The sequence below is a fragment of the Marmota marmota genome, unplaced genomic scaffold, assembly GCF_001458135.2.
Source record: "Marmota marmota marmota unplaced genomic scaffold, marMar, whole genome shotgun sequence".
Taxonomy (NCBI): Eukaryota; Metazoa; Chordata; class Mammalia; order Rodentia; family Sciuridae; genus Marmota; species Marmota marmota.
Window position 1 is genome coordinate 47,818,230 of NW_025999900.1, and position 27,979 is coordinate 47,846,208.

Sequence of the window (27,979 nt, forward strand, 5' to 3'; positions counted from 1 at the left end):
CTTGCCTTTAAAATATGGATATTGTTTTCATTGAGTATATTTTTGCATTGTTTTAATTTTTAAAAATAATTTTAAATAATTCTCATTTTTAAATGATTAAATTTTAAAAAAACAATTTATACTCCAATTTTTACAAGATAAGCACCCTTCAAATAACCATTACATTTTGTTATGGAGCAAAAGTGTTTTGTTTATTTCCCAATATATTACAAAGGATATTAAAAAAGATATACTGAAGAATCAAGATTCAATAAAATTAATACTTTGTACTACTTCATCAAGTATACTGTTAAGTGAAATTGAAGGGTTTTCTTTATTATGAGTACATAAAGGCCAGAAATTTAACTCATCATTACTTCTGTACCATCAATGCAAATGCCAATGCAGTAAAAAGGGCAAATAACATCTTAGAATTACTATGAAAATAATTTTGACCATACAGACCCCTTGGCAAGTCCCTGGGGTCAATAGGCAACTGTAGCCTTAAAGAATAAAGTTTTACCAATACATTAAAACCATTGTAAATAGGATAGAATCCTTAGACGGGGGCAACATAATTAAGACTTACCCCCAAATTAGTTTTACAATAACAAATGGGGAAGAGAAGCAAACTGACCCATCTGATATATAAACAGTTTTGAGCAACCACAAAATCTTGATGAGGCTAAAGGTAAGATATGAAAAAGATGTAAAAAATCTGAATGCTATGAATATAATCAGTGACCTAAAGGTATGGCTATTTTAGGGCAAGTGGAGAAACACAATCCCACCTACCTTTCGCCTCCTATGCCTGGCCTCACCTCCCCTGTAAGAAAGGAGCAGAAGGCTCTAGAGCAGCAACAAAAGGAAGAGAAAGGCACAAATTACACAGCACACCCTATGCTGCTCCAAGATTCTGGGGTCAGTTAATGGAGCTCTCTTCTGCTGCTTCCTAGCGCACAACGTTGAGCACATTCCCAAACCACTACCTATTTCAGTCTCCTCATACAAATATGTATATAATTCATATTATGAATATAATTCATAAAAGCTGGGACTGGGGGTGTGGCTCAGTGGTAGAGCACTTGCATAGCATGTATGTGTCCCTGGATTCCATTTCTAGCACCCCATCTCCCCCACAAAAAACGTTGAAAGCCATCTGATTGACCATTGCTAAGGTACTGGAAAACTGTATATGGGTAATTCATACAATGAATTACCTATTTTTTGCTCTATTTTTCATATGATTACTATAAAGAGTATATGAGATGACAGAGTTAAAGTATTTATCATGGTGCCTAAGAGAGTAAGTATTCAATAAATATATCTTATTAGCTGGGCATGGTGGCACATGCCTGCAATCCTAGCTACTTGGGAAGCCAAGGCAGAAGGACTGTGAGTTTAAGTTCAGCCTGGGCAACTCAGTGAGGCTCTGTCTCAAAATAACAGTAAAATAAAAGATCTGGGATGTTGCTCAGTGGTAGGGCACTTGCCTAGCTTATGCAAAGCTCTCAGGTTTAATCTCCAGTACTGAAAAAAAGTATCCTGTTAAAAATTAAAAAAATATATACTTCTGTACTTATTCATTACTATTTTCTTAGTCTGTTTCTGCTGCCATAACAAAATGCCTTAGACTGGGAAATTTATGAACAATAGAAATTTATTGCTCACCATTCTAGAAACTGGGAAGTCTGAGATCAAGGCACTAACAGGTTCAGGGTCTGGTGAGGACCCATTCCTTAATTTTAGCTGTGCCCTCACATAGCACAAAGGACAAACACTATGTTGTCAAATGTGGGGACAGCCCCTTCAAGTATCTTTTATAAAGGCACTACTCCCAATCACAAGGATTCCATCCTCGTGACCTATTCACCTCCCAAAGTGACCTATTCACCTCCTTTTAATATCAACATATTGGGGATTTGATTTCAACAAATTTAGAGAGACAAAACATTCGAACCATAGTACCAGAGTTCAATAACTTTCCACTGCATGTATAAATGCTTAGATCAGTGCCTTAGCAATGTTAGGTATTCAAAAAGGGTCTTTTCCACCGTCCCCAGCCAGAGTGGAAGCCGGTTGGACCTGTCACATCATCCATGCTCCTTTGAGTAGCACAATAATTCACTGAAAAGCTCACACTTACATATGAAAAGTATACATAAAGGTGCAAATTATTATGTAAAAATTGAAATGTTTATTATATGGTTGAACCATGTTTTATATCTCCTTAAAAATCATTTTATTGGTGTTGAAAATATATTTGAAAAACAAATAATTTGTAGAAAGTTAAACCAGAAAACATTGCCTTACAAACAGAAAAATGAGGAAATTATTCTTGTGGGACAAAGAATACCAAGGCAGACCTTTTCTTCCTGCCTTCCCCACCTGTTTCTTTAGGAGATGGTGAGGTGCTGGCCCAGGGTGTGTCGTCTTCAAATTGAACCCAGTTGCTGATGGCTGAGGCCAGGTCAAGTGAGGGCTGCTCGGGGCTCTCAGGAGGAGAGGCCACTTCAGAGATGAGACCCATCTTTTCAGAGGGTCCTTCAGAATGGAAGAGAGAGGCAAAAAAGATGTCATTTTGTGAGCTGGGGTTGTGGCTCAGTGGCAGAGTGCTTGCCTAGCATATGTGAGGCACTAGGTTCGATCCTCAGCACCACATATAAATAAATAAAAAATAAAGGTACATCAACAACTAAAAAATATTTTTTAAAAAAGATGTCATTTTGTAAGACAGAGAGATGCTACATGCCTAGATTTGGAGACAAAGAGGGTGGTCACATGTCAAAAAATGTAGGCGGCCTTTGGAAGCTGTAAAGGGCCAAGTTATAGATTTGCCCTTAGAGCTTCAGAAAGGAATGCAGTCTTGCCCTTAGAGCTTCAGAAAGGAACACCCCAGGACACCCAGGACACAGAATTGTAAAATCATATAGTCTCATGTTGTTTACGCTACTATGTTTGTGATACATTATTATAGCAGCAAGTAGAAACTAATATAGACTCAAAAGTTATTCAATCACCTTTGATGTTTCAGTACATGACACAACAATAAATAGCCAGGCTGCCAGAAAGGGAACTAACAACTGGCTTCTCTGAGTTTCTCAGTACAGCTTCTAGCCATTTAAATGCCACAAAATCAGTGCTTTACCAGTTACAACCATCTTCACTCCTGAAAATTTGGAATCCATTCAGTAGTCTGAGAAATGAGAATCTCCATGTTCAACTAGTCTCACTGGGGACTCTACAAGACATGGTGATCTACTCTTTGAGAGACATTCATTTGTATGCATAAGGAAATAACAATTTAGATACGTAAATAATTCCAATTCCTAATAGTTTTAAAAATACATGTATTCTTCTAAAGACAAGTCAACAGCCAAGGACAAGGGTAAAAGGCTGAAAATGCCCAGAACATGTAAATTCTTTTGTGTGTATGGGGCTGTAGCTCGGTGGTAGAGCACCTGCCTTGCACATGTGGGGCACTAGGTTTGATCCTCAGCATCACATGAAAATAAATAAATAAAGATATTATTTCCATTAAAACTGGGAAAATATTGGGAAAAAAAAACACTATATAATTAAACCAGATGAGATCTCTGTCTGTTTTCTCCTATGCTGGAGCAAATAAAATAGAATCCTGGCAGCCCTAAATACTTCCCACAGAAAAGCATCCTACTGAGCACATACCAAGGCAGACCTTTTCTTCCTGCCTTCCCCACCTGTTTCTTTAGGAGATGGTGAGGTGCTGGCCCAGGGTGTGTCATCTTCAAATTGAACCCAGTTGCTGATGGCTGAGGCCAGGTCAAGTGAGGGCTGCTCGGGGCTCTCGGGAGGAGAGGCCACTTCAGAGATGAGACCCATCTTTTCAGAGGAATCATCCTGCTCTGAGTGGGAAAGGTCCTGGGAGGCTCCATCCACCACATGGTTCTCCCCAGAGGAAGTCTCAGACTGGTCTGAAGAAGATGACAGTACTGGGAGGTGTTCTTCAGTGCCCCCTGAAAGAGATACCAGATACTGCCATATGAGGAAGTACAGTCATCAGAACTGTCTTACAGAGGCAAACACTAAGGATGGGCAAAGGATGACCATAGGACTTACCATTATAGTGGGTAGGAAGATGAAACAGCCATTCTGATCCATCCCTATGCTAAATAACTGTTTCTCCAATAATCGTAAAAACTATATTAGCATGTCCCCAGTCAGTTTCTATACAGGTTAAGAAGTGGAGTCTTATTCACTATTTTTATCTCAGTATGTACTCCAGGGCTTGAGGATTACAAATTAAAATACTTAGAGAAGTCAAATAAGAAATATAACTAAGTCAAATGGAACAAATGAAAGGCAACAGAAGCTTCTGGAGACTGTGTCTGAACAGTAGTACTTTTCTTCAGACCAAAAATATTTAAATACAAATTTCAAACTGTGTAGTCCAAGCTATGCATGTCTTCATGCAACAGGTGCAAACTCTGCACTAATGACTATGTGAATATGATACAAAGGCTCTTCCTGTAGCTTTGTATCACTTTATTGGTCCTGGAATGTGTAATACACTTAGAATGTTTGCGTTTTTGTTTTGTTGTTTTGTTTTGAAAATAAAAGAACCATATACTGCATATGATGGTGGATATATTTACATATGTGCGAAAATTCATCAGATTTATGCCAAAACCCACCAATTTTACTACATGAAATTTTTTTTTTTTTTGTAATGGAGATTGATCCCAGGTGTGTTTTACCACAGAGCTACATCCCCAGACCTTTTTGAAACTTTTAAATTTTAAGACAGGGTCTTACTAAGTTGCTTAAGGCCTTTTAACTTGCTGACTCTGGCCTCAAACCTGCAATCTTATTGCCTCAGCATCTTGGGTCACTAGAATTACAGGTATGCACCACATACCCAGCTACTTACATGAAAATTTTTAAAAAGCATAGAATTAACATGAAAATCCTTTTTCATATCACTAGCCAAATAAATTGGCAACCTGCATATAACCAAAGTCTTTAGAGTAGAACTACCTAATAGTAATAAGAGGTGAGCCATAGTAATAAAAATGAGCCATTGAACCCAATGTCTTTTTCATGCAAAGCACATCTTTACCACTAAGCTAAATCCCTAGACCAAGAAACTTTTTTTTTTTTTTTTTTTTGAGGTGGTGGGGTTCCAGGAATTGAATTCAGAGGCACTCAACCACTGAGCCACATTCCCACCCCCTATTTTGTATTTTATTTAAAAATAGGGTCTCAATGAGTTGCTTAGCACCTTACTGTTGCTGAGGCTGGCTTTGAACTATTAATCCTCCTGCCTCAGCCTCCCAAGCCACTGGAATTATAGGCATATGCCACCATGCCTGGCCCAAGAAACCATTTTTAATAATATGCATTTCAACCCAGTATATTGTAAATATATAATTTCACCATGTAATCAGTATAAAAACTGTTGATGGGATGTTTCACTTTTTTTTAAATTAGGTGTTCAAAATGCAAGCTCTAGGTACTTTTTACCTTCAGAACATTTCAATTCAGATTCGCCATATTTCAAGGACTCAGTAGCCATGTGGATATCACCTTGGGTGGCACTGTAGACTCATATTTTCCAGGTGTTATAAATGAAGGTCAGATGATGCGGTGATTTCAGCTGGCAATGACAGCTGTGGTACAGGACCAACTGGCATGGCTCTATTAATATTCCCTGGATCCTGCCTTGGCCTTCATCCCTGAGCATTAGTTCCCTAAAAGACACTATAATCACCTTTATCGTGACCAGAGATGGCCATGCTGAGCTCTTTCTATGTGCCAGGCACTATTCTAAGCACTTTATGTATGTTAATTTGTTTGATTCTCATTCAACCTTCCCAAGTACGATTACCCTCTTAATCAGATAATGAAACTGAACAGAGAGGTTAAAAAAAAAAATTTCCTAAGGGCATACCACTTATCTATGATGAAGCCAGGATTTGAACTCAAGCAATATGGCTCTGGAGCCAGTCACTTTTAACAGCTTCACTTTAAAAATTCAGAAAACCCAAACTGCTGGTGGGAGTAAGCGCCAAAAAGGCTGATAGTGAAGTACTTTGTAAAGATAAAGTTTATGTTCCTTAAGAACCAATACCTTTGGTATTTCCAGGCTCTTTTCTAGGGCCCTAAGGTTACTTAGATGCATCTCTAGACTTATAAGTTTAAAAATTCACACATCTTGGGAAGGTGACTAAAGTAGACTTTCTTCGTTGTTAAGATCCTTTTCAAAAGAATGACCAAGTAGAAGATATAACAAGCAGGCATGGTTCTTCACCAATCTTGTCACATTAGGAAATGAAAGCACTCCTTACCCTCAGAAGGGACAGGAAAAAGTGGCTCTTCATTGAAGGAGACCCACTCTGACTGATGCGTAGCAATTACGTGGTCCAAGGTCGTCATGCTAGGAAGGCACTGGTCATCTTCACACTGGTGTACCCTAGAATAATATCTGGGTGGAGGGGTATATGGCAGCACGGTCAACTTGGCCTACAGTCTGTAACAGGGGTCTTGCTGGGGGAAGTACTCAGAACATAGATTAGCCTTTCTTGCCTTTGATTAATCTGCCAAGTAGATATCTGTAAAACAAACAAACAAACAAAAAGCAAATTATAAAGGATAATCATCACATTTTATCAAATCCGCACAGGCCTAGGACTTTCAGCCCTGCCCATGAGAAATTCTGAGATAGTTTATAACTTGCCATATTTTTCTCTACTCCTGTCTTGCCTTTATTATGAGGAAAAATCTGCCATTAGCATCAAGATCTCTGGATAAACCTTCATATCAGACTTCTGATCATCTGACTGATCAAATTTTGGTAACTAGGGTCCCTAATTTCCGCAATCCTTATATTTCAGAAATATTATCTATAATATAGTGCTATCATGGTAAAGCAAATATTAAAACTTTTTAAAGTGTTTTCACTTTATTTTACCAGATGGTAAAATAAAAGCATGTTCTTTTCTATTAAATCAGTGCAGTTTCTTGCCTTAGGCAGGTAACTTTCTGCAAGCCTGATTTAAATCTTTGGCAGAAACCCAACAATCTCCAGATGGTACCTCCAAGTATGGTTTACCAATCAAGAAAAATAGAAATGGAATTATCTCATTCATTTAGAGTAAGAGGATAGGGAATATTTGCTTTAGCGAAAAATATGAGTTAAAGAAACACAGTTTGAAGCTAGGCCAATTTGAATTAGCATATAAATGTCAAGTCTTTATTTACACTGCAATTATGTTCTATGTATACAGAAGCACAGTTAATTGGCTTATAATTTTGTTTATGCTGTTAATGTCTTTTAACAACTTGAACCTAGCTCTTGATCTAATGATGAATTAATAAAATAGGAATTAATGCAAAATTAATGTGCTTCCACAAAAGAGCTACTATATTGAGCAAAATCAGTTCTTATTAACTGAACACTCACAATATTCAGATAGTTTCTAGAAAGACTTAACTCATAACCTTCCCACTGGCATACAATAACAAGCTGAGGAAATCTTACATTACTATCTTCAACAAGTAACCTACACTGGGCAAAATCAAAATAGAAACATTTAATAGCTTTTGCCTTTTATGATTAAGACAGTTTTGTTTTATACATCCTAAAACAATTAATTTTCTATAAAATTTATAACTTTCAGAAACACATTTTCAGGCCATCCTTAATTTGATTTAATAGCCATTTCAGCTGAGTAGGACAGGTGGTACTATAATTCTTTTACAGAAGAAGAAATCTGGTCAGAGAAATTAAGTTATTTATTCAACATTTTTAGTGTTCTCAAACCCTTATTTGATGTCCTAAGATTCCTAAGATGCTTCTTCTAAGTGGAAGAATTCATAAACCTCAGGAGAGTGATTAAGTAACTCTTTTTCTCCATAATAAAATACTACATAAAGAATGATCAAGTAGGAGTCACAATAAGCATCAAGCTATGAGGGGATGGGCATAACCCTTTAATGCAGGTTGGTCTTTGGATGCCAAAACACTTGAACCTTTGGGTTATAAGCCACAAAAAAAAAGTACTACAGAATGTATAGAGACTATCACCCACTAAAATACAAACACCAATAACAATGAATAGCCTGGGAAACTCCTTATGTGGAAATCTGCCAGAATACCCAAGGTATACAGAGGATGGAACACCCAGAAATCTCCAGTCCAACTCCTTTCGTGAGATCCTTACCAGTCACAGGACGGGACATATTCAAACTGCCTTGGGAGTGCACATCTCCTAAACCAGATCTTACCAGAGAGCAATGCAGAGCCCACACTCAAAAGAGCTGATACCCATGAGCTTCTGCCTATAAAGGGTTTTTTTTGAGCCCTGTCAAACATTAGTGTCACTCAATGTGGTTATGGCTATAGGCCAAGACAAGACAGCAAATATGAAGAGTCAGATTCCTCTCCCCACAACAGCAGCAGCATGTAAACCGCATCTCCCACCCCACCCTCTCTAAAAGAAAGCCACAAAACAAGCCCATGTGCTGACACATGCAGCGTCATAACTCAGTGGGGAAAACATCCTGCTGATCCCGTGATGATGAACATAGCAAAATCCATGGATGAGTGAGGTGGGGGAGGGGATAGGGAGAAAGAAGCAAAAGGTAAAGGTACTGGGAAAATACCTAGGAATTTTAAAATCTGGGGGTCTTAAAGATCAATAGTGCAGCTCCTAAGCTTTACTGATGAAAAAACTGAGGTTCAAGGAAATTAGGTATAACCACAGAGATTGTGAGAACATGGGATAGGAAGAGAGCCTGTCTGGATTTGAGACCTGCATAGTCTTGAATTCATAAATCAACTTCTTTAAGCTTCAGTTCACCCCTATACAGTAAGAATAATAAAACTCACTTCATAATTCTAAATATTAAGTGAGATCATGTATATCAAGTACTTGCTACTGGGTATAATAAGCCCTCTGTAACAATGACAATGATAATAACAGCATGTGTCCTTACAGAGGGCAGACTCCGCACCAGGCCCTATTCCAAACCCTTTGTAAATGTTAGCCATAACTATCACTGCTGTTGTTAAACGTATCACCCAAGGCTGCACAACTCCTTAGTGGAAGTCTTAGGACTAGAATGCAGGTGTAAGGAAACCACCTCATTTCTGTCACTTACACATTTAATGATTTCCCTGTGCAGTTACTGTAAAAGCAGTTCCCCTAGATGTCAAGTGGAGTCAAGTGCTTAGTTATAGGGCCCAGAAGGCCAATTCTGAAACTTCCTCTTTATTGCTATAGACACATTCTGGTTGGGGAACATCACAGAAGGTATGAATGAAAAAGAGCCCCAAAGATCTATCTACCCTTACTTAACTTGTTGTCACAGGTCAGACATGGGGCAGTTATAAATAATATGTAGTCGAAAGAAGGACTTTTATTACAGGATCCCACGCATAATCCCATGAAGTGGATTCTGGGCATTTACCATGGAATGTATAATAAACCCTAAGACATTAAACCTGAGAAGGGCTATGCCTGCAGCTCAAAATCCACAGAGAAACCCAATAATTGTGAGGCTATACTCAGACTAGGATTAGTTTCTCAGTAAAAACCTCACCCCATTTTTAGAATGTGAATCATAATGTGAGGCTTAGACTCGCCACAAATGAATAGTGACTCAGAATCAGCAGCAATGCCATCGAAAAGACACTAGAAATTTCACTGAAGTTTTAAGCTTACCACTCCAAAGAGATACTTCTTTCTCAGCACTGCTTACCACTGAAAATTGGGGGGGTAGACAATAAAATTTTCTGATAAGATTGAAGTCATCAAAGTAGATTTGTGTTATGTCAACCCTATAAAATACATTCATGACCCCTGTATATATGGACGTGCACCAGATGCCCTTGGAGAATGGTGACCCTTGAGTAGCTCACAAGCCAGCTGGGAGATGAAGAAACACAATGGCAAACCCAAGTCTGGGAATAACTGCCTGCTGAGGAACACACTGCAAGTTCTATGACAGTTTAGCCATAGGGAATCTTTGAGGACTGGAATTGTAAGAGGCTGAGCAGGTTTCTTGGATTTGAAGGATGTCCTTAGTTTTAGACCACCAGAAAGGATGAGCAAGGATGTCTTTGGGAAAGAAGATCAGCATGAGTCAAAGTTAACCATCATACCTCAGTAAGGATTGTTTCTGGGTCAGTATGATGGGAACAGAGGTACAGATTCAATGGGAAATGAGGAGATGGCTCAAGGTTTAGAAGTAGAAAGACTGACTCAAGAAAAATGAGTAGGGGACATTAACATTGCTGGGTAAGAGCCTGGAGATGAATGTTATCAGCTGGGAAGGTCCCTCTGGTGTGTTCCACAAAATCAGGGACTGATATTATCAGGAAGAGGTACTGGGAACTCTGTTCTGGACTTGCTCTAAATTCTAAGGGTGCTAGGAAGAGCAATACACCTTTAGGTAGCTTATAGTCAACTGCAGGGAAATGTGACAGTGACATAAAATAATAACCCCTGCTTTCTGACCTATTCAGATGGGTTATCCATCAAAGTGCAACAGTAGAGAGGAAGGGCATTCAGAGGCTCCTCAGGGCTTCAGCAGTAGATGGTCTTGAGCTGCACCTTAAACTGGAAAGGAGGGCTCTGAGTGAAAGCAGAGGGGCAACGTCATTTAGAATAAGGGCACAGGAAGGGCATGGCTACCCAACTGAGTTATGTTCTGTTTATCTGAAAAGTTAAAGTGGTATCAGGCTTGTGGGACAAAGAGAGCTTAGAACAGTGACAGCTCTAGATTTCAAAGTGAGTTTGTTCTAGAAACTACGCTTTCCATTACCACTGCTGATGCCTGGGTACAGCCCTCTTGGTCTCTCATCCAGTTACCAGTCTCTTACCTGTCTCCCTACCCCCAGTATCATCCCACTATCCTGTTATCCACCTATTACGCTTGAGTGGTCTTCTTAAAACTTGAAAATGGCCATGCCATGGTCTACTTAAAAACTCCTTGATGGCTCCTCACAGGATAAAGTGATATGAGAAATAAACAAAGGCTCCTGATAGGAGAGGCACACCAGCTTTGTCTGTAGATATACCCTTAGCATTGAACAGAGCACCTGGGACACGTTAGGGGCTAATAAATACTGCCCTTTGATGCAGGCACTCTGTGATTCTTCCCTATCTACATCTCTAATCTCCTGCCATTACCTCCCCATGTAAACCCTGCATTTTTGATAAACAATTATTTTTCTCCAAAGACTTTTATTTCATATACATTATCCTCTTCAACCATGTGTTCATATATTTATCAATTAAATATGCTATTAAGTGTTCTCTCCAGTTTTATTTCATGAGCTCCTTATCACCTTCAAGTCTTAGCTCACTTGTTGTCTTGGGTTTAGTTCAACAAGCTTTGACACCAAGTGGAAATCACTGAATTAAATGAAAGAGAAGACAGATTCTTTTGCTGTGAAGACTTTATGGTGGACATGTTAGCTATTTTTTTGGCCACTCAAAATTAAAAAAAAAAGAAAAGCCTTCCTTTTTTTAAGAGGAAAAAAATGCTCTCTTCCATCCCTCATGACAAATTACTCATTTCAACGGCTATTAGACTCTTGAAGAAATACTAAATGGTGCAAAGGCCTTGCATGCATTCAAGAGCAAGTGTGCAGGCAATGGACATTTGGTGCAAGCCCAGAGGCAGTCACGATCCAATTCAGTGATGATGGTACCAAGTGCAGCATCCTAATCAGACCTGGAGGTGTGACTCTGACTCTGTCCACTGTTGGAAAGATTCTTTGGTACCTATTTTTCAAGTCAAGTTTCACAGTCGTCCACTAATCTAATGAGCTCTCCAATTCCTTCAAAAGATTCCTTTCCTTCTTATATTAGCCAAGGTGATTTCTGTTGTTTGGAACCAAGAACTGTGATATATAATGCCCTCAATTTGCACTAATTCCTCACTTGTTCTATATACTGATAGTATCTTAACCTATACTCACATACCAAATTAAAACAAAACTGCTAATGTGATTAACATGTTAACTAGCCCGTGAGGAAAGAGACTGTACCTTTTTCTTGCTGTCTCCAACTCCTAAAACAGAGGGAATGGAATTTAGTAAATACTTGTTGAGTATCAATGGTTGAATTAATTAATTAATTAACTTGTTTACCAAGAAGGCATCTCTGAGTCTTCTGAAATAGAAAATATTTTAGGAAGATTTATTTATTTTTTAAAAAAATACCTTTATTTTATTTATTTTCACATGGTGCCTGGGATTGAATCCAGTACCTCACACATGTTAGGCAAGCACTCTACCACTGAGACACAACCCTGGCCCTGGGAATATTTATTTCAACACTAGGTATAAAATAGTTTGGGAGAGAATCTGGATATAGGGCAACATATTTACTTCCCTTTTTTTACATCTAAAATTATGCTATTCAATTCCAATTTAGTAGCCACTAAATACAGGGACTATTGGAATGTGGCTAGTCCAAACTAAGTTGTTCTTAAAAGGTAAAATGCACATCAGATTCCAAGAAATATAAAAATGTGTAGAATGTCTAATAATTTTTGTGTTGATTACATGTCAAAATGATATATTGGATGTATTGAGTTATATAAAATACACTGTTAAAATTTCATTTAAAAGTAAAATGACTAAAAATTTTGAAATAAAACGTTTGTGGCTTATACTATATTTTGTTGGAAAGCATTGCTCTAAAGCAATCCATTCTTTATTTCATAGCTATTTTTGAAGCTATGTCTCACTAGACAGAATTTTTCCCTCAGTGATTTATCTTTCAGTCTGAATATTTTCAATGAGGAGCTGGTTGTAATTCTCCATGCATACAATGTATCTTTTTTTTCTCTAATTGCGCTCAAAATTTTCTCTTTAGTTTTTAGCAACAGACTATGGTGTATCTAGATGTGGCTTTCTTACAAATCATAAATCTGTGCAGTTTCTTGGATTATGTCAATTTTTTTTCATTACATTTGACAAAAAGGGTCACTACTTCAAACAACAGTTTCTTTCCCTTTTCCCATTTCTTCAGTAATATTTTTAAACTTTTCATTGAAGTACAGCAGACACTCAGAAAATCTCCATCACGTATATTGATTTGGTCTCAAATTCACTGACTCTTCTGTCATTTCCTTTGTCCCATAAGTTCAACCTGTGAATTTTTCATCTTACTCAACTTTTCCATTCCAGAATTTTCATTTAATTCTTTTACAGTTTCTACTTCTCTGCTGAGATGCCCTGGAAATTCACTCTCTGTGACAATATTTTCCTTTAGTTCTTTTAACATATTTAAAATAGTTGCTCTAAAGGCTTTTCTAAATCTAACAACTAAGCCATTTAGGATCAGTTTCTATTGAACATTTTCTTTCTTAACTATAGGTAATATTTTCCTATTTCTTTGTATACCTAATAATTTTTAATGATACACTGATGACATTCTGGATTTGATTTTTTTTTTCTCTGCAAACTGTCTATTTTTGTTTTAGCATGTAATCTGACTACTGGCTTTTACCTTGAGCTTGTACAGGCTTGGTCTTTCACTTTGTTGGATGAATTTGTTTCCTAGGCCCCTCTAATTGCTAGAAGATTCAACCTCCAAACTCAATCAGATCCTCTGCAGGATTTGATTCTAGGCTTTGTTACGTGGATTGAATACAAGTCTTACTCCAGAGCAGTGGCTGACAAACTGCAGCCACAGCCTAGGTCTGGCCCTCTACCTTTTTTGTAAATAAAGTTATATTGGCACACTGTCACACACATTAACTTAAATATTATCTGTGGATGTTTTTACTTTCCATGGCTGAGTATTTTTGACAAATATTGTATGGCTCACAGAGCCTAGAATAATTACTGAATAATTAATAATGATATTTATTATTATTATTACTACTACTGGATTTTTTATATTAAAAAAATGTATAAGCCCTGCTTGAGAGCATGGTCCTCTCCCTACGACACAGACTTTCTGTATCTTGGCTGGATGCTCAGGATGTTAATAAAGTGTTAACAAGGTCTTTCTACTTTGGCTTTATGTACTCTGTCATCTTCTCAGTATTGGAGCCGCCTCCTTTAGTAAGCTTTATATGGTTTTTGTCTATAGATGTACACACTCCAGCACTGCCAAGGATTCTCCCAGTATACCCAGACACACTTCTGCTTCCCTCTCTCCTTCCCCATGCAACTCTCTTCTGTTTAGTACCCTGATATGATTAGAAACAGTTTGTTCCCCATGTGCTAGAAGCCTGGTCCCCAGCGTGGCAGTGCTGAGGTGGTGGTAGCTTTAGGGGGTGGAACCTAGTGGAAGGTAATAAGGTCCCAGGCTCCACCCTCATGAATGGATCAATACATCTCATATGAGCAGGTTGTTATAAATTAAGGTTTCCACATGTCATTATCCCCTCTGGTCACAATGGTTTCCTTTTCTCTTCTCTGCCATGTTTTAACACAGCCATGGACCCTTGCCGGGACACCAGTGCCATGCTTTTTAGAACCTCCAGCCACCAGATCGTAAGCCAAAAAAACTCTTCTTTATACATTACCTAGCATCAGGCCTTTTGTTAGAGCAACACCAGAGAAAGACACTATTCTGCAGATTCCAGCTGCTTCAATGGCCCCAGACCTGAATCTCTATTTCCTTAGCTCAACAGGACTGCTATACTCAGTTTAGACTCCAGCTAATTACACCATAGTCAGAAAACTCTCCCCTGGAAGAGAGCCAAGGTAATGGTTGGTGGGGCTCACTTCATAAGTTTTCCTTCCCTTAGGATGTAAATCTTGTACCGCCTGTTGACGAATGCCTGAAAATAGCTGCCTCAAACATGTGGACATTTTGTGGTTATTTACTGCACAAGGGCCAGTTTGTTGCCAGTTAGAGCCAGAATTGGAAGTCCCCCGTAAAAAACAATAATTCCTGACTTCTGTTCAATTTTTTAAAGTGACTAGTCCTGATAAACTAAGTAAAGGTAATTTTATATTAACGTACTAGAAATTAACTAACATTTTCCAAAACTTTTATAAATCACAAGAATAATAGGAGAGTTTCATATAGCCATGTGGATTAACTCTGTCCCTCCAAAGTTGGGACAATGTTTCACTTTATTAAGTTAGCTACACTATGAAATACAAAATATGCTTGCTTGGCTAGTGATCCAAAAGAAGTCGTATAAATCTCTGGCCATCTTCCCCTTTCCCTATTTTTACATATGTAATTAACTAGATAGCTTCTTTGAAAATCTTGGTATTGACTTGTTGGATTTGAGGCTACTGGCAAACACTACCCAATTTAAGAAACATTTTAAACTGCATATTGGTACCAATTCTAAACCCCTAAGTCAGGCCTCAATTTTTTCCTTGTCAAGAACAAACATCTAAAGGTCCAAAGGTAAACCAGGAAGGAAGGAAAAATAAGACCACATGGATTCTGTGTATTTTTAGACTTTTCTTCTAAAACTAGATATTCTATTAACTCATTGAGCATCTATTGTGTACCAGAATTATGAGTAGTACAATACAAAGTGATATTAGGCATGGTTTTATACTTGGAGATCTCTGTCATAGTGGGTTACAAAAACCATAAAAGTTTAATCAGGAAGCTAAAGTAACCATACTGCTCCTTCATAAGTTCTTAGAATAAACAGAAGGCTAGAAGGCCCCATGACCCTATGAGAAAGACCTGAATCAGATTAAGGATATTCCTTTATGATAGAATTTTTTCATTAATAAAACCTAAACAAAGTTCCTTGGAGAACAAACACACACACACACACATTTTCATTGACAGGTACCTTAATGCTCTTAAAAGAAATATAATAGAGTTTGCTGACACTGGTTGTTTACTTTTCATATTTCAACCTTTTTTTTCCTTTCATTCTTTCATTTAAATCTTTCATTCTTGAGGGGAAAAAAGGAGATTGACCGCTCTCCTTCCAATTTTCAACAGAAATTGAAGGAAAAAAATGAATATCTCAGCTTCAAATTAAAGACATCTGAGGAAGAACTCCAAATGGAACAAATGGCACACATCAACTGTAGGGAGTAACTACACGTGAGTCTATGAAATAAATCCCCACTTATTTTTTCAATCATATATATCATAGTCCCCTACCCACAGGTGTCTTTTCTATTTCTAAATTCATATTGTGTGTGTTCATGAATGTGTTCACATATACATAACACCTACATAAATAAGTGCATGTGCATCCCAATGTTATAGTTACAAAATACACTATTGTGTAATTTGTCTTCAAATAACCAACCTTTATGGCTGTGCTTTCCAACAATTCCACTGCCCCATATTCCAAGGCCCAGTTAAAAGTCACACTTCACTTGAAAAACAGGTTACGCATAGCCTCTGATCTTTGATGCATTCCTGAGGAAGTGACCTTGAATGACATCCCCAGGCACCTGAACAGTGTGTCACATCAGTGAATGACCCTGATAGGAGGTCAGACTTTAAAATGTGCAGAACACTTTTAGTCTCTTGAACTCTTAACAAAGTACTGGCTTACTCCATCTTGGCAAATTCCTCTTAGCTTACCTCAGTTTCATATTTTTGTAATAAGGATACTAGATTTCATCTGTATGAAGATAACGAGTTGATGTGGATTTCTTCTCATCTATATTTTAGAGCCATGAGTTTATCACTGTGGATGTTCTAATATTATTAGACTGTCAGTTTCCTATGAGTCTACAGGGTTCTATTGGTAATTGGTAGCCATATTTCCCGCACATAACTGTGTAGCTTTACAAGAAACTTAGCAAAGTGTGTGTGTGTGTGTGTGTACACATACATACATACATACATACATATATATTTTTTTGGTTGTTTGTTTAAGCTACTGCAATTAGATACAACTCTAATGGAAAAAAAATGGGAGAGATAAATCATGGCAAGCAGATTCTAAGATGATCCATGATCTTCACATCTTGGTATTACTCCTATGAATATGTATGACAAAAAGGACTCTACAGATGCAATTAAGGTTAGCACTCAGTTGACTTAAGAAGGGGGATTATCCAGGTGAAGTCCCAGACCACTCTGTATCTGGCCACTTGGAAAGAAAAGTATTTGAAATGGGGCTTTTCTCCATGCGATGTCTTTAATCCCAAAGTTGAAAAAAATACAGGTGCTGCCAAAGAACTCAGTGAATAGGAGAAAATACCCTTGGCAATAACTGTGCCACTGGGAGATGGGCAGGTGCCAGGCATGTTACAACAAGAGCAGGAATTTCCTAAAACTACAGGCAATTTTTAAATTCTGGTAATTATTAAATGACATAATGTGAGTAAGAATGCTTAGCAGAATGCAGCATATTATTAAAAAGAAAGGACTGCACATTGTTGTCTACCAAGTGGCAAAATGTAGAAAGGGGCTTTGTCCCTAAAAACAAAGTCAAGTGCTTTGGAGCCCTCCTTCTTTGTGGCTATCAGGTGGGCAGAGGCACAAGGAAGGGAAATCTTGTTGACAATGATGCCCATGACCTGTCTCCCACCATTCCCCACCCTGGATCCAAGCACTATTCATATGCAGGCTCACTTTTGCAATCTCATAAAATGGTATATGTTATCTCTTTTGTTCCTCTCACCAACTTTAGGAGGTAGGTACTATTGTTAATAATATCACCATTTTAGAGATGACAAGCTGAGGTCAGAGATGTTAAAAAACTTGCTGTGAACTTTCAAGTTCATAAAGTAGTAAATGATAGTTCTGGGATTCCAACCCAAATCTTCCTGACTTCTAAGGCTATTCACAGACAATTCCTGAACTCGTTCATTCATCTAATACAGATTAGGAGCCTCCAATGTACCAAGCTCTAACCCTATACTAGATGTTAGGGATCCAGAAATAAATATAGACTCCAGGAAGGCTGATTAGCCAATAGCTTTACACCATGAAGGATTTCAAATATCACACTGGAAGGACTGAAAGAAGATGTGACTCCTACAACCTTAACTCATGTCATAATACCAGACCACTCTGCATAGAGTTCAATGTTTATCTTTTGTAATTCTTGTAGTTACCTTGTGTCTAACAAAATTACATTACATTGTGGGTTTTGTATGTGTGAATATACATTAAAGGTTCAATTTGGTTAAGTGAAAACATACCAAAACAGATCATAATATTTTTCTAATCTTATCTTGAAACTTCAGTTTTTATAATATGCTGCAAATCTCAGAAAAAGCAATGAACATCGGGCTCTCTCCACCTCTGAGAGGCAGTTTATTTCAGAGGATGACCAAAGGTCTCAGGTCTGAGGTGTGGGGAGCTCATGGGGGCCTCATGGAAGACTCTGCATCAAACTGGATCTTAGGAGGACACATAGCACATTGATTCAGAGCACAAGCTCTTCATGCATGCAGGCTAAGTCCTCTGGCTGTTAACTGTAACCATGGGTATCACTCAGTTGACCTTAAGAAGGGGGATATCCAGATGAGGTCCCAGACCACTCTATATCTGTTCCATGGAAACAGAAGCATTTGAAAGGGATCTTTTCTCCACGAGATGCCTTGAAACCCAGAGTTGAGAATAAATAAATAAAAGTGCTGCCGAAGAACTCAGTAAATACAGGAGAAAATATTCTTGGTGATAATTCTTTAGTTCTCTAAGCCTGAGTTTTATATATTAATATCTACCTCAGAGATTCCTGTAGGATGAAAAAAGATGCTACAATGTAAAGCTTTGGTATAGTGAATAACAAGTGCTAAACTGATAGTAGACATTACCATTGCAATTTCTACTAGAAAAGGATGAATAGGAGTTAGCTTGGTAAAGAAAGAGTAAGAACTTGATGATTTCATTCCTGTGGTAATGGCATTCAGGAAGTGAAAGTGGAAGGAAAGGGGAGACCTTAGAAATTTGGGTGAAAAAGGAAGTAGTTGTGAGAGACAGTAATGAGACAGGACACAGCTAGGCCAGCCCGACGCAAGGCACTGTCGGCCTGGAAATGAGCTGGGAGAGAAGGTGTGGGAGGCAGTCCTACCACAGTGGGCGATATTGAGGCCCCATTCACAGGGACATCTCTGTAAGCAGTGCCATTGGGTAGGTACAATACAGCCTATGCAGCTGAAGGGACAGCCTGCCTACATGGCTTTTCCCAGGCCCTGAACAGCAGGCATTGCTGCTGTGCTCAAAGTGTCTCATTGCTAGTATGCCCAAACCACCCATTTCAGTCAACAATGGACAGCAGTGTGACCAGAGGCATCACCAACTTCTTTGGGTATATGGAAATCATGTCCAAAGAAGTCCATTTGTGACATGAGAGAGTGAAATTATCTTTATTTATCATACAGCTGCAAGATCACAGACCTTCATTTTAGAATAACAAGGGTTAGAGGAAAATAGCTCCAGGCCACAAATCCCAAGTGTGGTGACTTATTCTCCAGTGAAGTTATCTCAACATGGATTTGTCTAGAAAAACACAGAGCTTTATTCCTCCAGGTAGATGACAGAGAGAAAAATGATCTCTCCATCCTTCCTGCTTCTGTAGATATGAAACTTTCCTCCTGGGTAGATCCACCTCCCCTGCATGCTTTCCCTGCCACTCAGGCCTCCAGCATCGCAGATGCCCTCACCAACGCTCCATCCTTCATTGTACAACTCCAGGTGGCGCCATTCAGACAGATCCAATGTGAACTGCACTCCCTTACCTAAACTCTGCCCTGGAGATGTATAAGCCAGCAGCCCTGCACATCACATCCACATGTTGGAAAAAGCAGGAAAATGATGAATGTGCAGAGAAAACTTTGGGCACAAGATGAAAATACACAAAATGCTTATATCTATAGGAATCCTTGGGTTATTCTATATTCAACAGAACAAAAGGAACAACAATGATAAGAAATTGCAATTAAGCTTGAGTGATTAGAAGAACATAGTGCCATTAGCAGCTGAATTGAGGGCAGAGAATGTCCCAGTACATATTCTAAAGAAATTAGGAGTGGCCCCATAAAGACAATTAAATGGAAGTGAAGAGGGAAATGAGTTTTATCTGGGACACATTGAGATTCAAGGTTTGTGAAACAAAAAAGCAGTTAGAAAAAGTGTAGATTTGGCACCCACAGAAAAATTAGGGGTAAAAAGTTAAGATTTTTAAAGTCATCCATGAAAGATGGTATTTGAAACCAAGGGAATAAATAAGTTATCATTGTGGGAAGTAAAAAGATAGACAAAGAAGCTGACTCATTCTGGGAGCATGCCTATACATGGAAGGGGACTTGGGAAAAAAAGGGAGCCTCAAGTGACAGCCAGACAGTGAGAGAAATAGAAAAACCAGAGGCTTCCAAAGTCATGGAGGCAGAGAGAGGTTTTCAGAAGGTAGGTTTTTCTAGTATATACTGCTGAGAGACATAAAGGGGCTCAGAGGGTCATTAGTGACTCTAGAGTCACAGGAGTGTTGGCTCCATGAGGGATGGGACATGCCCTTCCTAGTCATGTTTGCAATGCTCAGCGCTGGTGACGCAGAGAAGAGCAACAAGCATTGCTGGAATAAAGTTGAACAGCTGACCTGGAAGCTTGATTGCAAGGAGTTAATAATAAACCACGATTATAGTTTAAAGTTTAATGACTCAATACAACTTTGTAAAAGAAAGTTAAAAAAAAAAAAAACTACCAGTGTACACCCCATTGACCTCATTACATGATTCTACAGAGGAAGCACTTTTCTACTTTCAGATAACTGAAACTCACCTGAGGCCAGGGGCAAGAGGCTAGTCCTCGAATCTTCTAGGTCATACTTCTCTGAATGCAGCCATAGCAAAACTGTAAAACTTTCTGCTTTAGTTTCTATAAATTTATTAGGTTGACATAAACTTGCTTGCAAAGGTCTTGAAAATATTTAGAAGATGGAAAATAGACTTAAAATACTTAAAAGGCAAACGCTGTTTCCACGGAAACTTTTTTAAAATTATGCTTTCCCACCTATTTTGGCAAGATTAAAAGTGGGCCTATGAATTTCATTACCTAGAAAAAGTTTCCAGGCCAAGAAAATATTTTTTGATATCCCAATATAAAACCTCTAAGGACTACAAAATAATCACCCTAAATCTATTTTCTATACAAACAGGGATTAACATATCATTCACAAACTGTACTTTAAAAAGAGGATACTAATAACTAAAACTAATATCTTTTGAGTGCTGAAGGCTTTACATGTATTATCTAATCTTCACAACAGCTCAATGAGATAAAACACTCATGCATTTCATAACAGCTCCATGAGATAAAATGCTAATTAATGTTCAACTTACATGTGAGGTAACTGAGGTTTAGATGGGCCAATTTTCTCAAACTCACACAAAGACTAAGCAGAAGAGCTAAGATTTATAGGATAATATCATAGATCTCATTTTCGTGGCTGTATGATATTCCATTGGATCGCTCCCATTTAAAATTAAATAAATTTGACTTATTTAAAATTAGACTTTTTAAAATAGGAAATCATGGAATAGGTAGCCAATCTGCAAAGGGAGCAGTTCACAGGTTCCTAAAGATCTTTTAATACTAATGGACCCACCTGCCCAATTCACCTAAATGAGGGTGGCCAATGCCACTCACTGCTGCAAAAATAAGGAATGACAGGAGACGAATGAGTAAAATCTGACTCCCATCTAAGTCCCGCTGGATTCAAGCACTAGAGACTTCCTAATTAACGGTGTCCCTTCCTCTTCTTCTACCTTCACTAGCCTGTTTTTCCAGGAAAATGGGGGTGGGATGAATATGTCTTAGGCCAGATTCCTTAGAAAACAGCTTAAGGCCATGCTTCTAATGCCAGTACCTTACAGCAATTCCAGGGAAGCCAGAGTGAGGGGAAAAGAGTAACAAAGCACGGAAAGCAAATACAAAATGGAGTGGGACTAGCTGGCCATGGCTTCACATAAAACATAGCTTGTTGCCTGGTCATCTAAGAAAGGCTATTGGGACTTCTGCATCTCAGAACCTTCCATTGGTGCTAGGAGAGGAAATGTATTTGGCAGCTCCCATCTGTTTTTGTTCCCCTTTGGTCAGAGTTCACCAAATAGTGACCCAACTTCCCCAATGTTGGGGTACATCTTCTGGCTCCTGCTGGATTAGATAGGGAGGACAGATTCCATACCTTTCAGTGTGTTGCTTCATCTGAACCCAGAAATGGTAGGAGGTCCCTTAGCAGTAGTCTCAGGTGGCTGAATGGTTCAGACCAGCAAAGTTGGTCACCATGTCAATGCAGAGTTGGTGGGGCTAAGAGGGTTGAAAAAGGGTGCCTAAGGGGGCAGTCAATATAGGAGGGCTTATATATGAATAGAAATCCATAAAGGCATTCAATCTCACATGCACAGAAAATAGAAGAGATGACCTAATAGGTCTTGCTGGACTTGCCATTATTTGTGCTCACAGAGTTTCTACAGGTTATTAGAATTCTGACTGTGACAGAACATCACCCATTCATTTCTTCATTCATTGAATAAGCATTTGTTTAATATCTCCTGCTATAGATATTACCTAGTGAAATTCTAGGGATAGAGGAGTCTAAGACCCAGCATTTCAAACTGGCAGTATGGTATCCATAAGAACAAACATAACAATACAATATGATCAATTAAAAGGTGTGATTTGGGGGCTGGGGCTGTAGCTCAGTGGTAAAGTGCTTGCCTCGAAAGTGTGAGGCACTGGGTTCGATCCTCAGCACCACATAAAAATAAATAAAGATATTGTATGTTCATCTACAACTAAATAAATATTTTTTTAAAAAGGTGTCATTTTACTTAGCCATATTTAAACAGTCATGATAACAGGCAAAATCACTGTTTCCTATGCAAACGTATATAACAGATATTCCCGATCCTTAGGTCCATCTCCAGACCTTCTGCCTAATCCCATATTAAAACATCATCTACTGACTTCAACCCCTGAAGTATGTATCAGGGATGAGATACCATGTCTTACTCTTATCTGTAGATAAGAGTAAGACATGGTATGAAGGGAAGCTGAGGCTCAGAAAGGAGGCTGGAGTTCACAGAAGCCCTAAGATTCAGCCTTAATGTTAGGAATAGATGATACAGAGATGGCCTAAGGTATCTGTTTTGTACATGTCTTAGAAATCTGAAGTGTAATAGTTTCTTATAAGGCCCCCACTCAAAACAGCTGCATTAAAATTTAATAGACTCACACTGAGCCTAAGAGACAAATGAAAGCATGTCATTTTTCTGAACCACAAGTAATTCAGTGTGATGAAGCAATGAGCCAGAAGAAGAGCTATCAGGCAAGAGGCAGAAAAGACCAGAAGGAGACAGGTCAAGCAGAGCCTTGTAGGCTGGGCTAAGAAGGTTGTTTCATCACAGAGGCAAGGAGTCCAACTAAACAACTGAACTGGCAATAGAGATCAACTAAACATGATTTGCTTTACATTTAGAGATCATTCTGGAAGCAATGAGGAAGATGGATTAGAAGGTGGGAAAATGAGCTTGTAATTATAGTGATCAGGCACTGCAAGATGAGGGATAGAGCAATGTTTTTACAACTATTTAGGATGTAAGATCAATAAGATATGAGGATAAAGTCTCTTTGGGGCTCATTTAGATTGAAGAAGTAAGTACATGGTAGGTGAATGAATAAGACCCTTGGAAAACTGGATCAATTTTTTACTATTCATCATGACAAGGACTTAGAAGGAAGAACAATTCAAGAGTGGTAGTGATGGGATGAGTTCAGTGTTAAATCCAGAGCGTTTGATGGGCCTATACAACAATCATTGAGGTGTCTATGGGTCCTGTTAAATAGGCAGGTCTAGAGCTCAGAAGAAAGATGAGCATTGCTAATTCAATGTAGGAGGTCACAGGAAAAAAGGGAGTTTCAATTAAGTCACTCAGAGAATAATATGAGTAAAATAAAAATCAAGGTTGGAACCTTAGGGAAGGTTAATATTTGTGTATCAGGCACAGGATAAGCAACTCCTTGGGAATTCTCTTATCATCTTTTTTGAGGCCTGGGTCAAATTCAACTTCAACATTGTGGTGAAAAAACATGGTTCTCTTACAACTCAGAGGAAGACCAGGTAAAAGAGATATCTGTGTTCACTCCAACTGGTTGAGCTTTAGGTAATACTGAATTAAGGGAGCACAAGAACAATACTGAATTAAGAAAGGGGTAAGCAGGAGGCATGAGGATCATAGGGGTTGGAGATTTCTGTGTCTCCGCCTTTCCTGCATTTGAAAAAGTGCACCTCCTTTACCTTTTATAGGACAGGTTTCTATGGGTGTGCCAAGGTGCTTCACACACCTGCACTGCTACTTCTACTACATGCATGTGACCCTCACGAGGAACAGTGATCTAGTTAGGACCAAGACTAAGATAAATAATGCAAACTTGAAGGCCTCTCCCTGGAACTGATTGTTTTCCTCCTTTCCTTCCTTTCTACCCTCCTTCCTTCCTTTTTTTTTTTTTAATTATAGCTCGCTGCATCTCTTTGAGTTTTAATTTAAGCCACAGACTCCTTTTTAAAGTATTTTTTTAGTTGTAGATGGACAAATATCTTCATTTTATTTATTTATCTTATGTGGTGCTGAGGATTGAACCCAGTGCCTCACACATGAGAGGGAGTGATGTACCACTGAGCCACAACCCCATCCCAGCCACAGACTCTTGTATCTGGAAAAGTGATATACATGTAACATCATTTGCAATTTAAGGTGCTTCACAAAGTCCATACAAAAACCCCCTAGGGATCTGTGGACTCCCTGTTAAAAGCTCCCACCCCAGAACAATTTATCTAGCTCAAGTCACTTTCAGACTTTTCAAAACCAAAAGCATTCGAGAGGAGAATAGAAGGAAGCCAGGCACTGTGGCTTCTACTGACCCTGAACTGATAATTCCTTATTTCCGTTTTCATTAATGTGGAGGATATCGCCTTTCCTTTTCTGAGAATCCTTCCCCTCCCTCTTCCCCCAACAAACCAGACACACAGTCATAGAACCAAAACAACCCATCCAAACACTAAAGCTCAGGCTGCAGCAGTTGGCCTTCTGGGCTGCAGCTGTGCATGGGCTGGGCTGACTGCAACGTTATCCTTGTGAACCAGCCCTCTCACAAACAAGACACATCCCAAGTTCTTGTCTGCTGACTGAAGGCAGGGGCACGTGGGTGTCTCCAACTGCCAAGGACAGACGCGATGAACTGGGACACACTGGGTGGGCTTGGCACAACGTGAGAGCTGAAATATCTGTTGACTGAGGGCTGGCTCCAGAAGAGCAGGGCCTGGGTTTTGATATATGAAATGCACTATTAATATTCCATCCTTTTTAAAATAAATTATAAATTAGAGAGTAGATATGTTAAGAAATGTCCCAATTGGGACAAAAGAGCTCTCACATTATGAAATGTGAGCAAATGGGCACCTTTAAATGGTGACGACTCACCCATCCCCACACTCATAGTTTTTTTTTCCTTTTTCTTATTCATTTTTCTAATTTCTATACAGTTTTCTTGTAAAAAGAATACAATTTCACTAAAGAAAATCTGGGAAACATAGAAAAGCACAACCACTGGTATACTTCTAAAATGATATAATTTGTAAAAATTCCGTTTGTGTGCACTTCAACTTCCCAGGGACACTTCCATTGTTTAAGATAAGGTGTTCCTGGTGGGGGCAGGAGAGGCTGTCACCACAGACAAATGGGGCAGGATCCAATGACCTTGTGACTCCCTAAGCTTGTACCTTAGTGGCAAAGAATTATTTATTCTATTGTTCTTTCCAAGTTGATGGAAATTTCCCATCATTGATGCCTATTCTTTTACTTCCTCAACCTGAAAGACCAGAAAGAAAAACTTAATCACTAGAAGGTTTTTCCTATAACGTTTTTTTTCCTACTTTGATGTTTCTAATGTTTTCTTCTTTCAGTCCTCACATCACCCATGCCCATCTGGAAAAAGTCTCTCTGAAACTCTGTTAGGATTTAGAAACAAACCACACCATTACATGTAATTTGGTCCTGCCACCACTAATAGTAGTTTTTCTTTTGGTGGCCATCTCACTGACAGTAACTCTTGCAAAACAGAAAAGCCACAAATTCAAAGTATATCAACTATAAGTGCAAACACAGCAGACACAATAATTAGGGAATAAAGAGACAAGACTTCAGAATGTGATTCTCCCTATCCCTGAATTCTTATTTACATATTAGAGAAGGAAACTTTCTAAAAAATAGAATCCAAATAATATTATTCTGAAACAAAGTGGTTTAAATGCATTTTCCAATCAACCACAAAACTCGAATTTAAAATTGTAGGGAAAATCAGCTAGTGTATTAATTAGAAGAAAGTAATTTCTTACATGGCTCATGGTGGCAGAGAGCAGGCATGAAGTTAATGGATATAATATTAAAACACTGTCATTACCAGGGATATCCCTTTCCTACCCATGTTTTGGCTTTCAGATCTCTGAATGCTCCTGTAGCTGTGATTCATGTAGCAACTGCCACAAAAACGGGCCACACTTGATCTTTGGATGTAGTGTTTCAAATATGAAGGAAACCTAAGTGCCTGACTTGTGTGCAGAACTTATTGCAGTATCTCCCTGACCTCCCCTTTTTATTTGAATAAACAGAAGAAAAATGGTAGCAGTATGAGTTAAATTAAAATATGGTTTTCATCTCCGGGAAAATTCAAAGGGCTTTAAAAATGTGTAAGTTGTCACTGTTCCTTAATTCCAACATGTTGGCATGAACAGTGAGAATTTTATAATGAATAAAGGAAGAACAGATTCATCACTTTAATGCAGCACTTAGGGAGCCCTCAGACCTGTGCACTAAGTTTTTTAATACCAGTTCCCATCTGGTAAGGAAACTGAGTCTTGAAGGCTAAGTAACCTGCCCAAAGGCACAAAGCTAATAAGACATCAAATGGTAGCTACTCTTATTATATTAACTTTAAAGTCCATGTATTTAACCACAGCATTATAGGGTTCAAAAGATAACTATACTAAGAAAATGCCAACATCCCAAAGGGCCACACTGCATTTTATCCTGGCAAAGTGAAAGAAAGGGCAACTAGAGAACTAAAGCCAGCTTGACTTTTCCACTGGAGCTCAAATGCCACTCCTCAATCAACTATTTTCATTCCTTCATAGCTATAGGTCCCATCTGTAAGCCTAAGTCCACCCCAAAGATGAATTCTTGTCTTGAATTCTTACCTGACTCTGCCTGATGCCTATCTTCATGCAAATGTCTAAGAAGCCTGTCAAACTTAACATATCCAATATTGACCAACTACTATCTCTCCCAAAATGACTGCAGCAAAAGCCTTCCCTATCCAAGATGATGACAGCTCTATCTTTCCAGTAATCCTGGCCCAAAACATCAAATAAACCACTCTTGCCTTCTCTCTCCCTTCTTGCAGGGTTTCTCCCAGGTTTATTTTACAAAAAGGCAATTTACAATCATATGTCTGATGTGATTCTTTAAAACGGCTAACTGCCTTGGTACACATGGATTTCACTTGCACATGATTCATCATGAGTACCCCTATAAAGGCACTCATGTGGCTGCATCTATTATGGTGTTGTCTGACCTACACACTGTGATATTCACTTATCACTTTATTTTCATGTATTATTTGATATACACTTATGTAACACTCCCTAGCTGCCAGATGCTTATGTCAAAGTCCTTTACAACTCATTTAGTTAAATAACTCCTGTAGTCTTTATAATAAGTCTATGAAACAGGTTCTATTATTTCTTTTATAGAGAGAAAAAACTGAGAGGGAGGTTAAATAACTTACCCAAGACTTCATCATCCAAACTTGGACAGCTGATTCCCAAGTCTATTCTCTTAACCACTTCACCATGCTCTACCCATGAGACACACATTTTTTCCCCTGTAAGTAGAGATATATATGCATAAATGAACCTACACTTTTATCTACTTTTTTTTTTTTTTTATAGCTAGGACCCATCCCTGTAAAGTGCCTAGTCTTTTTTCATAGGTAAAAGATAACCAAATTACAGGGGACCAAAATCCCTGCTCCTGGGCTGGGGC

The 27,979-nt window shown here is 38.6% G+C and overlaps 1 protein-coding gene across 9 annotated transcripts in view; it reads right to left on the bottom strand.

Moving 5' to 3' along the window:
* The window catches only part of Ston2 (stonin 2), a 133,880-nt gene that overhangs the window by 89,242 nt on the left and 16,659 nt on the right, over positions 1–27,979 (bottom strand). For 5 of the 9 annotated variants that reach the window (XM_048799126.1, XM_048799125.1, XM_048799129.1 and 2 more), the window contains 3 exons: positions 6,306–6,569; positions 3,699–3,974; positions 2,368–2,523 (listed from right to left, as the gene is read on the bottom strand). In XM_048799126.1, the coding sequence (XP_048655083.1) occupies positions 2,368–2,523; positions 3,699–3,974; positions 6,306–6,393 (520 nt within the window). In that variant the 5' untranslated portion in view covers positions 6,394–6,569. The other 4 variants (XM_048799130.1, XM_048799127.1, XM_048799124.1 and 1 more) reach the window with 3 other exon arrangements.